At 43.5% G+C, this 14,932-nt stretch overlaps 1 protein-coding gene across 1 annotated transcript; it reads right to left on the reverse strand.

Annotated features, from left to right (window-relative positions):
• Nucleotides 1-1,195: 1,195 nt before the first annotated feature.
• Nucleotides 1,196-14,709, reverse strand: LOC112560895. The gene is made up of 6 exons (XM_025233004.1): nucleotides 14,242-14,709; nucleotides 12,572-12,910; nucleotides 8,891-9,111; nucleotides 7,755-7,912; nucleotides 5,108-5,313; nucleotides 1,196-3,243 (listed from the first exon to the last, which is right to left on the reverse strand). Exons 2-6 carry the CDS (start codon nucleotides 12,891-12,893, stop codon nucleotides 3,197-3,199), a joined length of 954 nt encoding a protein of 317 aa, XP_025088789.1. The 5' UTR covers nucleotides 12,894-12,910; nucleotides 14,242-14,709; the 3' UTR covers nucleotides 1,196-3,196.
• Between the last annotated feature and the right edge of the window lie 223 nt (nucleotides 14,710-14,932).

A 14,932-nucleotide genomic window follows, 5' to 3' on the forward strand; every position in this document is an offset into this window, starting at 1 on the left:
CTCTCTCTGACAGACACACACACACACACACACACACACACACACACACACACACACACACACACACACACACACACAGAGACAAACACACAAATACACAGAGTACAGTTTGTTTCAATTCCCAGGTATCTCATTTGTCTTAATATCCAGGTGGAGTAATGAATGCTGTATGCTGCTCCTCTACCTCCATCCATCATCTTTTCATCATTAACAACAGAAGTAACTATTAAATTTCACAATAAGGGTCAACAGGGTTTTAACATCCCGCCCAGGCTTCAAGACGACATTTGCTAACTGACTTACCACTCCTACAGGGTCAACTGAACATTCTAGAACAAGCTTTCTATGCACTCGGAGTCGTGAGTTTCAAAGAAAAATCATGGTTTATCGTAATGGAGGACATTTAGCTACAAGTGGCAAAATAAAGACAAAGAAGTATAAATAGTAAAAAGGTACAAATATTTAGGTTTGTGATGACTACAAAATTGTCCTTTGATGGACATCTAAAAAGTGTTTGTGGGAAAGCAGGGGCAAGGTGGGGCAAATATGAAAACGACTAGAGTCTACGAAATATGGAATATTCAGTTTTTTAAGTTGTTTAATTCTTCTTTAAAACCATTATTACTGTATGTCTCTTAAACATGGAGGTTAACACATTATTGTGCTACAGAATTACTTTCTTGTGTGCAAACATTTCTTGAATGTGAGATGAGACGCCGAGTGCCAGGGCGTATGGAGAACTAGGCAGACAACCTCTGTATATGTACAGAACTATGTACAATACTATGTACAACACTATGTACAGAACTGTGCACAACACTATGTACAACACTATGTACAGAACTGTGCACAACACTATGTACAACACTAGGTACAGAACTGTGTACAACACTATGTACAGAACTGTGTACAACACTATGTACAGAACTGTGTACAGCACTATGTACAGAACTGCGTACAACACTATGTACAACAATATGTACAGAACTATGTACAACACTATGTACAGAACTGTGTACAACACTATGTACAACACTATGTACAGAACTATGTACAACACTATGTACAGAACTGTGTACAACACTATGTACAGAACTGTGTACAACACTATGTACAACACTATGTACAGAACTGTGCACAACACTATGTACAACACTATGTACAGAACTGTGTACAACACTATGTACAACACTATGTACAGAACTGTGTACAATACTATGTACAACACTATGTACAGAACTATGTACAGCACTATGTACAGAACTGTGTACAACACTATGTACAGAACTGTGTACGGTTTATAAAGCTAAGGTTGGGTCAAATGTTCTCAATGTAAATCAGTTCTACAGAATACTCTGAATGTTAATAAGTTCTACAGTAATCAAAGGAAGATGTGTCCATGTTGTGCAAACATTGAAGACAAGAAACACTTTATGATGGAGAGTTGTAAGTACGATCATCTACAAGACAAGTATCTCAGTAATGTCAAAACTCACAAAAGTCTCTTGTTTTTTTGTTACAAAATGAAAACGCCCAGATTAGTCATTTTGTGGAAATGTTTATTTACTTTGTATCAGAGGTTAGGGCAGGACACAAATGCAACCAAAAATATCAACAGTCGACATCGTCACAGTGTTGTTGTTCTTATGATTCTAATTACAGTGAAAAATAATTATTGATGTGAGTAATGGTTGTACTTGACCTCACATCTGGAGGTCCGAGGCCCTCTGTTAATGAAGTTACAGTTCTCTCTCTCTCTCTCTCTCACACACACACACACGCACACACACACACACACGTGCACACGTACAAAGAGGTGTGTGTGTGTGTGAGGTAAGCACAGCACTCAGCGGAGGGTGTATGTGCACCAAGAGGCTGTCTGCTAGTTCCGGCAATAAGTATGCGGATATATATGTCTACATAGATAACTGTGCGAGCTGCTTGTCACAGTGAGCCACTATACAGTAGACAGGATACAGTGTCTCCTTGTTAGCCCCACAGAGTAGTCACACTCAAATTATCTTTCTTTGCCAGAGACAAGGGTTATCCCCCTTAGTATGTGTATGTGTAGGTGTTAGTGTGTATGGCATGGTGTGTAAGCTAACTATACAGCATGTACACATGTGTATGTCAGTGTGTAGAGCGTGGTGTGAAGGGTGTCACCATGTAGACATCACACCCACACAAGCTGTCTGACATGTCACGGCCTACACAATACCCACAACTTGTCTCAACTAACCTGGTCCCAGCATAAAAATATTGCCGACTAAAAGTCATGCAATGATAATGAAAAGAGAATATCAAGAAAACAATATTAAAAATCGCACGAAACGAGGGCAAATAAACCGTGTTGTTCATATCACAAAGTGGAGTTTGCAACACTGTTCACTCAACTGTCCAGGGCAGCAGTGACTCGAACAAATATAAAATAATAGACTCAATAACAGGATGGAGATAATTTTAATAACATTGAAAGATGATGTCAAAAGCACATCTCCTGCTTGAGGAGAACTTGCACGGTCCACACACACAGAGGATGGTGAAGTGGGACACTGAGTGGTGGGCTGAACAGACGATGTGTATAGATGATGTGTACAGACGATGTGTACAGATGATTGTACAGACGATGTGTACAGATGATTGTACAGACGATGTGTACATACGAGGTGTACAGATGATGTGTATAGATGATGTGTACAGACGAGGTGTACAGACTATGTGTATAGATGATGTCTATAGATGATGTCTACAGATGATGTGTACAGATGATGTGTATAGATGATGTGTACATACGATGTGTACAGATGATGTGTACAGATGATTGTACAGACGATGTGTACAGACGATGTGTACAGACGATGTGTACAGACGATGTAGAAATTTGTAATTGGAATTTAGTCCACGAAAGACCCAACACTTTGAAAAGCACATGGAAACAGCTGTCAGACTACTTTACAAACACATCCCACAGCGCGCTGTGACTGTTTGCATGCTGCATGTTGCTGTGTTGGATATATATGTAAATAAATATAATTATAAAGTAATATTTCATGGGTTAACAGAGATTTGTTTTCACGAATGGCGGCGAGAAAATAAGTTTTGTCCGCTTCTCTGAGGAACATTCAAGTCCTGTGCGAGGTGGACATTGGTTGTGACGAACACAACATTCGTGGACCGCATTCTGGAACTTTGGCTCCTACAGCAGTTTGATGAAGATGGCCAGGACCTCAGCTTTCTTATAGGCTGGAAGAAACAATGCAGTCGGTATAACAAAACATAACATACTATTATCATTGGTGTAATGTACTGTAACAGGTTAACTCGAGTCCAATGCACGGTTAAGCTCAAGATTTATGACAAGTTGATTTTAAAAAAGATTTGCCGACCTTTGTTCCTACAATTTCTTGCACGAAGTTTCCAAAGGACAATTACAGCCGAAATTATTTGTTAGACAGCTTGTAGTTTCCGTCCTTCGGGATGTCTTTTCCCTCTTTTACTTTGTTTACTTGTCTTACTTCAGTTTTAATTCATTGAGAATTGGATTTTTTTTAATTCAAAATTTTCGCGTTTCGCCGTAAAGGGTCAAAACCAATATAAGACTTTGAGCAATGCTAATGAGCAGTTGCCATAGCAACCAGTCTACTTTTGCAGTGTTGAGGGAAATGAGGTCATGACCTCGTCTCTCGCGAAAGGAATCTACAATTGTTTACATTTTGCCGGAAATAGGCTTTGTCCAAGCCATCGTGAACTCTGACACTTGGCTTCTCATGAGGTTCCGAGATACGAGGACGAAACATGTCTACTGTCACAACTTTCATCCTTGTGCTGCTTATACGCGTCTGATCCTCTGTGAAAGGCGAACCCGAGATAAAATTATGATTATCCTCGAGAACTGCTGACAGATGAATGAAGTTCTGTGTTCAGCTCATTACAGAAATAAGTTGTAATGTTTATGTTAATAGTTCTGGAGAAAGGCAGAATGGCGAAGGTATTCCTCCCTACGAAGCACACAGGCTCAAAATACATGTTAGTACTTTGCTAGAATCATAATATCTGTCTTGGGTTGTCCTTTAAATTTCTCGTTATAACAATATAATTATCATTTGTAATGGTTAATACACACAAAACTAGTGTGACACTCTTGAGAAAATGCAGGTATGACTACACGTATACTTTCTATAACTGACATTAACACCATTACTTTAAGTTAAATGACAATGCTGTGGTAAAACTTCCTTTGTTAGTATATGAAACTGTACTGTCTTAATATCCTATCATTAAAATAAAATCAACATTAAATAAGCATCTATAATGAATACAGGTAACATCTCGAAGTCAGAAAATGTTGATAATTTTTAACCTATAATTTTCTACATGATGGACAAGGGTCTGTGTTGGCAGGTCTTCCGGTGCTTATTTGCTGCACTTTGTAACTGATGCACCCAACCATTGCCGTGACTAGAACCTTCTGGGCTCAGGTGAAAGTAAAAAGATCCAGGTCATAAACCCTTGTCGGAAATAAGCAATTGCAGCGCCACCTTTCGTGGATGACTGCGGCTTGTCGTCGTCGAGCTCTCGGATGTCGTCAGCAGCTGGGTGAAAAGTCACCGACACTCCAGTGTCTGATCGACCCGCCATTTCCTGACATCGGCAACCCGGTTATTAACCGCCACTGATACAAAAACCTGCCCCACCCCGCTGCTGTCAAGTCGTGGATAAGTGATCCGAGTTAGTAATGAAAGAACGAACAAAGTTTGAAAAGAAAAATATTTAAAACACTAACACCACCTTTGTATTTAAAGCACTACCCACCTCTGTATTTAAAGCACTACCCCACTGTATTTAAAGCACTACACTACCTCACCTCGGTATTTAAAGCACTACCCACACTCGGTATTTAAAGCACTACCCCATACTTTGTTTTCAAAGCTCTACCTTTACTAAAAAAAAGAAAAGCACTGCCAACATTTATTTTCTTTTAAAAAAACACTATCCGTATCTTTGTCTTTAAAACACTATTTGTAGAGTCCCGGACATCGACCACAGTCCGGCCTCATACACGAGGTTCATGGAGACTCTGTTACAGCTGGACTCGGATCATACTCACGTTCCTGGTTGAAGTCGATCTGAGTCTGAGCAGCATACAGAAACTGTGGTGTTTTGTAGAGTGGGTCGTATGCTACAGTCTCCCCAAGCGTCTCCTGTGAGGCAAACGGACACCAGTTGGAAGCCTTGCTCAGCACCATGAGCCACCCTGGGTAAGAACACGTGTTGGGGCTGAAGGTCCCGATGTCAAAAGTTGAGAAATTGCTTCTGCAAACACAAGGTCAGAAGATCCACATCAGTTGCTCTGAATAGAAGATGTGATGGTGATGTGAAGTGTGACACTGCCAGTGATGATGGAGACGATGGGAGGTAAGGTCAGTCAGGGAAAGGTCAGATAACAAAGGTCGTCCCCTCACTTTCAGGTCATTGGGGAGCTTGGTGTTAGACACCTTACTCTTCTCGGGGCCAGGACTGGTGAGAGATCTGCTACTGGAATTGAGTTCTAAATATAGATACAAACTGTCAAATTATAAACAAGTAAACAATCCAAAGAAAGAGTAGAAACTTTAATTGATAAATTTGATTTGGTAGATGCATGGAAATAACTTACCACTGAGATAAAACCTTATACCCGGAGAAGAACTTTCCACCACAGCTTTGGAATCATAGCAAGACCATCAAGACCATGAGGCCAAGCACATTGCTGTTGTATTTATTGTTAGTTTTGTGTTGTTCGTCAATACTTAACCCAATCTAGGGCCGATTAGCGCGGATGGCAAGTGTGGCAATGAAGCAAGACACACGAACTAAACTTGAGACACTAAGCTGCTCTGCTTCCAGTTGTTGTTCTTTCTTCTGTTGTTTGCTGAACGCCGTGTGATTACACAATCAATAAAAAGCAAGAACAAACACAGTACAAAGCAAACGAAAACCACGAAATATCCGTGTACATGTACAAACAATAAAATATAAACCCCAAAACTGACAAAAATAATCGACACACGCCAGGCATCGGGCGATAAAGAAATAAATGTTCCATTAATGGATTCGAGGACCACCGATGTTTGCTGTGCGAAGTTTTACGCTTTTCACGGATGGTGACGGGAGAACAGGGGACCAGCCCTCTCCATGTTTGTCAGCTACATCTGACCTGACGAAGAGAAAGGAGGGACCGCTGGCAGTGTGTGTTCTTCATCGACCACCTGGATGTCCACCACCGAGCTTGTCTCATGTTCTGTAACCAGACCCCGGAGTCCTGCAGCAGCCTAAGTCCCCGCCATCAGCTCTCGTTATAGCGAAACATTTGCCTTCAGTTGGAAGTAGTTTCTACTCACTCACTGTCCAACAGAACAACAGTCTGAGGAGAGACAGATGACAGAAAAAAAGCAAATGAAGAAGCAAGCTGTGCTTAAAGGATAGACACTGAAGTTCTGAAGCTCGTGGGGATTCCGAGCGTGGGTCGTTTAACCGGTGTAGCATGGATTTGGGGATTGTGAATTGGGAGAAGACTGGTGTGATGGAAGATTAGTTGACAGACAGATTCAATGTGTCATCTGCAAGCATCTATGAGGCAATAGTTGTCAAAAAACCATCTCTGAGTGGGAAATAATAATGATGCAATTGCAAAACTGGTTGAGCTTCCTTCTGCATCTCTTGCTTCCAGACTGGTTATATGAGAACTAGATCTTTGAACACAAAAACAAAGCCAGAATTCTGATTTCATCCTGCTTTGTCCTGCTTTTATCCTCCCTTCCACGCAGACTGCAGACTTTCCTGGCTTCTGGCAGAGTTCAAACGATGGACCACCTTAACTAGGATTCTTTCCGCCCTCCTCTCAGGTCTTTAGAGAAATTTAGTGAAGTTATTTTTGTTAACATCCGGTCCACTCCGTTGTTTCTGTTCTGATCATGGTGAGTACATAACAATAACAAAGGTTTTACTGAAATGCAGCCTTGCCTCGCCTCCATTTGATGGTCTTTGTCTTACAGAGAGACAGACAAATATCAATGCCGGCAACAATAGTCACAACACGAGGATGTTTCGCTTTCACAACTCGACAGAAATGGTTGTAAAACGACAAACACCAGCCAAACAGATTTAACAAACTATAAAACTGAAGCTGTTTGGGAAAAATGTCGCGTTTCGCGTTTCTTGTGTGACCGAAGCTTAAGCGAGTTCGTGACCCCTGACCTCCGACCTTTGAAGCCCGCAGAGAATGTTGACGTCACCGCGGAAAGCAGTTACGACTAAAGCATTAATCTGTCCAAGCTTCTAACGGTGCTTCTGTAGCCGACACCTTAACTCGCTTGTCGTGTACAGCGGCTCCAATGGCTGCCACGGAAGTGACGTGCGATCAGCCAAATGGAGCCTGACGCCCGGCAACATCAGCTCTCGCGCAACTCGGGATCCTGGCGTCTCGCGGGGCGTCAGCAACCATCCACACGGAGAGTGGAAACAGGAATCAGGAGGGTTTAACGCTTTGGTGAGGAAGCGGCCATGATTTACGATTGTCTCGCGTATTAGCCGTGTAAACTGTGCGATGAAACTTGAGGAAGAGTACAGCCAGGCACCCGTACCCGCCACAGGTGGTCCTCACGCTCGCATGAACATGAACATGAACATGAACATGAACATGAACACATGCACACATACACACATACATACACACCACACACACACTCGCACATACACACACATACACATCTTACCCTCGCAGAGAGAAGACTGCCGATGAAGTGCTGGTCAGGTCGGCCCAGGGACTGGAGAGCAGACGAGAGCGGTCAAACCAGTTGTCCCGCGTGCTTCCGGTCCCATTGAAGACCAGCTTCACCACCTCGGCGCCATTAGTGTACAGAGACAAACGAACCTGTCAAAATGTCAATCGTAAACAAGTGAAAACAATCGTTAGAGAAGTATAAAGTGAGACTCACATCGTTACAATGTCCGATGACAATGGAACCCTAAATGTGACGTCATTACAACGGAACACTTTCCGGTCAAACGGTCATCCAACTGTCACATCATTACAAAATAATGATCGCTTAGTCATACTCAATTCATTATCCATTGAAAAATAACATCCCATTGCAAAATAATCCCCATCTATTGCATTATTTCAAATTTGACAAAGTGTCTGAGTCAGAAATAAATTAAACATTACATCATTACAAAATAAAGGAATCTGTATAAAGCTGTGATGTATATTGTCTAGTTGTTGTGATCCTATATTTCTCTCTTTCTCTCTCATCACATCAGTGACTAATTTGCCAAATGAGGGTTAAATCAGTAGTCCAATGGTCTCAAGCCCGAGGTCGAACTGACTATGGGTTGCGATCGAATGGTCGACTTGGCGAATGGCCGATTACTCCTCCCCCCCCCCCCCACCCTTCATCAACTGCTTTGTTGTTGTTGTGTTTCTCTGGACGGGCTTCCGTCCTCATGGTCCGCCTTGCGTGCACGCAACGATCTCCTCCGTGATAACGACGGTTAGCGCTATGACCTTTGCTGAAAGGTTGACAGACAGCAGGTTCAGAGGTCAAGGTAAGAAACATGTGATGTAGGGGTGATAGATTATGTAGACATGAATCATGACACGAAAGGGATCCGTACATGATGAAAGTGGAACGTGATATGGACGTGATACAGGCGTGATACGGAATGAGTAATCACGTGATGCGGAAAGACATCGACAGGTTGCTATCCTTTGTCTTGTGACGACACCAACAGCTTATTGAGACCGATGCTGATGATCATGGGTACATGAGGTTCAAAGTCGACCACAAGACACAAAGACACGAAAAAAAAAACCCTCCGAAGAGTGGTTTCTCGTCCCCCTGAACTTTGCCTGATCAATGATGCTGGAGGGCCACGTGTCCAGCCAGCTGGTGCGGTAGAAGGATTGGCAGTTGCCCTTGTTGCTGTAGAAACAGTCAAGGGGCACGTCCTCCAGGTGGTCGTTGCTGTTGACCGAGGTGTTCCACGCCGCCATCATGTTGTCCTCCTGGGTGTTGTCGATGTTGGCATCGCTTTGGGCTCGAAACACCAGAATCCAGTCTCCGTCAGTCACTGAAAGAGTGTATCAAAGGGAGTCAGGTGATGGAACGAGCAAAACATCAAATGAATGAAAGACGGAAATAAAGAACAAAGTAAGGGATCTGGTCAACAATACTAAAGCTCAGTCCTCGGCTGTGGGCAGAGTTAGGGTTAGGGTTAGCAGAGACAACCTGGAGATGATATTTTGCTGTGAAGACAAGTCGGACCAGTCCAGTGAAAGCAACCCATGCAGAGTTTTCATGCTCTGGGTTCGAGTCCGAACACGACTTTGGCGGTTTGATGTCGACAGTTACAAGAAAGCGAAATGGCGAGTTGCTTGCTGCTCAGACAGAATAAACATCAAGAACATCAACATCGCCACAAAACCAACAAAGACGACAACAGCAACAGCAGTTCGAAGCTAAATCGACAAAACCTCAGTTTAGCTTCTGAGTCGCGGCTCACAACACACGGCGTCCGACAGCAGCAGGTCTGGAGTGCGATTCACGTCGGCACGATAAGTGTCAGGACACAGACTGTAGAGCCTGCCTCCTTCTCACGCGCATGTGTGTGTGTGTGTGTGAGTGTGTGTGTCTTGGCTTCTCAAGTGGATGCTGTTTGTCTTTACCTGCCTGAGATTTGTATGTCGATAATACTTCTTTGTGACAAACTTCACTTTACTTTTTATGAGTATTTTGATAACATCTTGTGAGTTATTGTAGCTTGTTATTGCTTACACAGGTTCCTGTGACTTCTCGGAGTGTTAGCAACAGGGTGGAAGTCAACTAGCGATTGAGGACCCTTGGGGAACTCCAGGACAAGCCTTTTATTTCCAAGGTATCAAGACCCCGCGGATGTTGTTTTACCCCGGGTACCATAGTCAGAAAGCTGTGGCAAGGTGGACAGGATAAGGAAACATGAAATACTGTACTGTCCATTAGGTACGGACCCTTGTGTTCTTGATATTTTCTCGGGGAAACGACTGATCCTTCCTTCATAACTACCCCAGGCTGACTGATGCTGTGAAGACTGACAGAGGCGCAGGGTTGGGGGATGAGGCTCGAGGACCATCCTGCTTGTCATCCATAGAAACTCTTCTGACACTAAGACCTCTCTCAGTCTTGTGCAAAGTTCACTGACATTGAAGGAGTCGAGGTACCTTTCAGGATTCTATAAAATATTTTGGTGTGTATCTTAATCAAGGTCTTTCCATGCGAGAACATTATAGTTCCATTCACCGAGCAATTTTCCTGTAACTCCACAAGACTGCGAGCATTCAGTCCTCTCTGTGCTACACTTGTCCCTGCACTTCTCCAGTTTTGTTCTGCAGGGTTTGTTTGTTGACCAGATACTCCCATTCCAGCTGAGATGCATCATCGTTGTCACCATTGAAGCCGAGGCTCAAGATGCTCTTGTTCTTTGATGCTTTTTGTGGATGCTCATCTTCTTGGTCCTCTTTCAGCCAATGCAGGTAAGTTTTGAAGTCGGACTTGGATGCTTGAAGAGTTGTCCAGTCACACGAGGTATTTCTAGAACAGGTCAGTTCTGAGGTCCGACCTAACACAGTCACAGATTAAAAAAAAAAAAAAAAAAAAAAAAAAAAAAGGGGGGGAAAATTCCAAATGTTGGGACCCGAGGTCAGTACGAGCACATCAAAGGTCGTCTCGTGTGACATGGCGAAGCTCAAGGGTCAAGACGATGGACACAACAGACTGACTGTGGCAATCTATTTCAATAAACATTAAATACTTTGTCTCAGTCTGTATGTGTAGAACATTAAATACTACCTCAAATATACAGAAAGCCGCGGCCGATCAGCAAATATAATAGAAACTTGAGAAAAATGTTTTCTTTGTGTGGTGAAAGGATGTCAGGTCGTGTAGGATGAGGTTTGCAACGGGCAGAAAGAAATGTCAAAGGAAGCAGGTGAAAGCAGGCAGAGGGGGAGAGGGAGGGACCGACAAAGTTCTGCGGCTAAGTTAAGAGGATCGAAACCCATTACCAGTTCAATCGTGTCACTCATTCCGCCGTGGCTGCCAGTCTCCCTGACCCTTTGTATCAAACTTACAAAAGCCTTTGTCCTAATCCCACAATACTCTGTAACAAAACGAATGGCGTCGAGGCGATGGAACCCGACTTCCGGTCAAAGTAATGAGTGACTGGCCAGTCCCTGCGCTGTTGGTACTGGGTTCGTATACACACAGCGCCATCTTCAGGGTCATTGAGGTACTCAATAATTTCCTTAGTGAGCTGTTCACACACGGCCCCGAGGAAAGCAGCTTTCATTGCGGTTTGGTCAAAAGGTTTTATGGATTTCTGTATTTTTTTAAGCGCTGAGACATCTGATTCCTGTGCCTTCCTTCCTGCAGCTAGCAATCCAGTCCTCGATAAAGCTCGTTTGTTGAAGAGGTGAGAAAGAAAAGCAGCATGATGAAAGAGTAAAATTTACATTGTGGGGAACAAACGCCTTGCTGTTATATTGTAGTGTTGTTCTGCCAGTGATTCATGCTCAGTTCCCGCAAAGCAAAGGAAGCTTACAAAGGTCTGCTTTATCCTGACTGACTGGATCATGTTCTTTGGATTTTTTTAGTTTAAGAAACCAGAGCAGCGCTGACGGGAAGTGTTTCATAACGATTTTTGATACTTTTTATTTATTACCCTTTTTTTTCCCAAGAAAATGAGAACTGACTTGGAAGCATAATTTTTCAGACCGTGCTGTCCTCCTTTTTGTTGGCAGTGCGGTCGTCTGCCTGGTCGGTCCCCAGGAACCTCTGCTCGCCACCGTCAAGCGGCCAAAAGTGGTTTGGTTGGGGCTCGGCATGACACTATAGAGTCCTACATGACACTATACAGTTATACATGACACCATACAGTCCTACATGACACTATACCCAGGGCAGTCCTCAGGGATGTGTGGAAGGAGGACGCCAACAGGGCAAAGAAAGGACCATGGGTGGTTGACCAGCTTCATGGAGTCTACAGCTCGCCAGGTGGGAGACCTACAGGATCGGTCCCACTGGCCTTTGTCTCACCATGCCACAACTATTCGCAGAGAGAGAGAGTGGTTCTCCTCAAATCCTTGTTAAGTTTTTATATTCCTTTTTTCTGTTCATCCAGAACACAACTTTCAAAGTACGACAACAGAAAAATGTAAATGGGATTTCAACAGAAGAGTCTTGGAAAATTTTCTCTTTAAACTTGAGGGACGCAATATGAATATAATTATTTTTTCGAGCTCTCCTGCTTCCAGTCTTCCGTGGATTGATTCCGACATTTTAGCGATAGAGAACTTTCCCCTTCCCATACAGTGAGAAAAAAATATAAAAATGTTCAGTTTTGTCCGTCTGTCTGCCTCTCTGTGTGTATGCAAATATAAATACATGTGTGGTAGTTCAAAAGTAAATGTATTATGAATGACTACAACTGTAGATTACAATAAAATTAAGTATTTATCTACAATTAGTCTCAGTAAGAAAGTACACAAAGTTCTGACCGTCGGTGTCCAAGGGGCTGTAGTTCTCCCAGTCACCGTCGGTCTGCACATGCGCACCAAACTGAAAGAAACTGGCGGCGCTGCACTCGCACTGGCCGTCCAGGACCCGGATGTTGACGCTACTGCACGAGGGGTCTGACGTGCAGGCCACGACGCAAGAGGATCGTCCCCCTGGGCAGTGGCCATCTTGGCAAGGGAGATAACTCTGGGCGCTTGGCAGGCGCATCGCACGGCGCCTCTGGTACAGCGTGCTGCGCATGACTGATGACGTCACAAGGGTGACATGCATGAGTGAGAACATCAACGGCCGCGACAACAGCATGCTTGTTTGTCCTCTCCCTGAACACAAGAAACAAAAGTCAAAAGTTCTTGTCTTTTCATGAAGATCCACCAAGCAGCTTACAGGGAAAATAAATAAATAAATAAATAAATAAATAAATAAATAAATAAATATGTGGTAAACAGAGATCAATCTGGAGGAGGGCAAACCAAATTATTTTCGTTCAGAAGGTTTTGAAATCTGTTCAAATGTACTTATGTCTAATTTCAGACTGGAGTGGTGTCCCCACACTGACAGGGTTGAGGGGTCAACTCTCAACATTTTGGGTTTTTTTTCCTTGGATTTGTTGTGTTTGTTGTAACCAGCTGCACTTTTTTCTGAAGTCATCAGCATGGTCATTGACTGTTTACTTACCTGTGGCTCTATATTTATTTCTCTGCTAATATCAACTCTCTCATCGCCGTTTATCATCTATGACGAACACCATGACAGTTTCTTCATGTTTACAAGTCGTCCCTGGGAGAGACTCCACTTCAGTGCCAGTCACGTGTTTCAACATCTTTCTGCCATTTCTGCTTTGTGTTCATATGGATATTCCCCTGACGATTTTATCTACGTGTTTGTTTATTGATGTGTTCTGCTTCAGTGACTGCCGATCTGTCTCACTGACATGGATGTCATCGGCAGAAGGACGACCTGACATCGCCTGACATCTGACTAGACAGAGCCACAGTGTTGTCTGTCTTGTGTTTCTGTCTTTGCAATGAGCGGAGACTGGCTTTGACTGGGATGCCGGCTATGAAGCTAGCATGATTATTACAGTTGAAAACTTCCCCAAACACTAGAGAATATTTCATTAGAAATTAATGAGTTCTTGCCAATACTGTTGTGAGAAAGTGTTTGTATTGACTTGTCAAATCCTTCGTAGTCTATTGTATTGTGTATGCACGCGCATGTGTGTGTGTCCACTAGCCCCTCTTATGCCAAGTACTTTCAATAAGCTGGATTGTAACGAAGGTAAATCCAGGTTGCCAATGAAATCACAGAAAATTCAAAGACGAACAAACAAGCAAACACACACACAGATATCTCGCAATACCAAGATAAGATTGTGGGGAGGGATGGCAACTAAACATTTTAAAGGATGACAGGGGACAAAAGTGTTGACAGTCCATGACCACACTCACGAAGCCACCATCAGAGGTTACCCGAGGGTTAAACGAGAAAATCAAGAACAACTTCTGGTCTCCGCAGTTACAATGAAGACTCAAAAACCTGCCGACAGTTATTTGAACTCTAATTACCCTCCATCGTTCTTTCCACTGACACCTATTACCTCAGTTGTTTGACATTCTGTTCATCTGTTCACACTTGCTCAATCATTTCCTACCTGTGCAAGTAGTGTGCGGAGATCTCTGACGAAGAAAATTCCAGATGTGCTCTTGATTGAACTTCTGAAAAATTGTCTCACAGGGTGGCTTTGTCTCACGGGGTGGCAACACGAATAACTGCAGGGTGTGTAGAGTGTGTAGACTTGACTCAGTCTTCTCTCTAACACATCCAGCCAGCAGGTGACAACGGAGGACAGGTGCCCCAGACACCACCTCCCGTCTCTCAAACCGCCGGACAAATGTGTATTTGACAAAAAGGCAATAAAGAGGCTGCAAGTGCTCGGGTAGGTGACAACTGAATGCTGCACTCAGCTGCCAGTACCGGAGGAAGTGGGAAAGTGACGTCACATTGCTCCTCCCACCTGTAATGCATCAACTTCACACCACGTGCTGCTGGTGCCAGTACCACGTGACGCTGTGGCGACAGCCTGTATCACGTGACACTGTGTTCACAGCCCGTGTCGCAGCCAACGACTGGTCTATGGTCCCACGCAGCCTCCCGTTCATGACTTTCCTTTCCTCACCGGACTGGGAAGCTTGCTGATAGAGGTTATCTATTATCTATTGTCTATTATCTATTATCTAGCGCGGCAGGTGTTGTAGAGTTGTGAAGTGATGAAAATGTTTCCAGGAATGATGCAATGATGAAATGAATGACCGCTGGGCAGATACAATGGATGGGCATAGGAG

Source organism: Pomacea canaliculata, linkage group LG3 (genome assembly GCF_003073045.1).
Source record: "Pomacea canaliculata isolate SZHN2017 linkage group LG3, ASM307304v1, whole genome shotgun sequence".
In the NCBI taxonomy this organism is placed as follows: Eukaryota; Metazoa; Mollusca; class Gastropoda; order Architaenioglossa; family Ampullariidae; genus Pomacea; species Pomacea canaliculata.

Bases quoted from the DNA above. Each gene is read 5' to 3' on its own strand.
- LOC112560895 (XM_025233004.1), bottom strand. From the start codon at position 12,893: ATGCTGTTGTCGCGGCCGTTGATGTTCTCACTCATGCATGTCACCCTT. The intron at 9,112-12,571 runs GTCAGAACTTTG...ACACTCTTTCAG, and splicing joins CAGCCCCTTGGACACCGACG to TGACTGACGGAGACTGGATT. The intron at 3,244-5,107 runs GTGAGTATGATC...TGTTTCTTCCAG, and splicing joins GATCGACTTCAACCAGGAAC to CCTATAAGAAAGCTGAGGTC.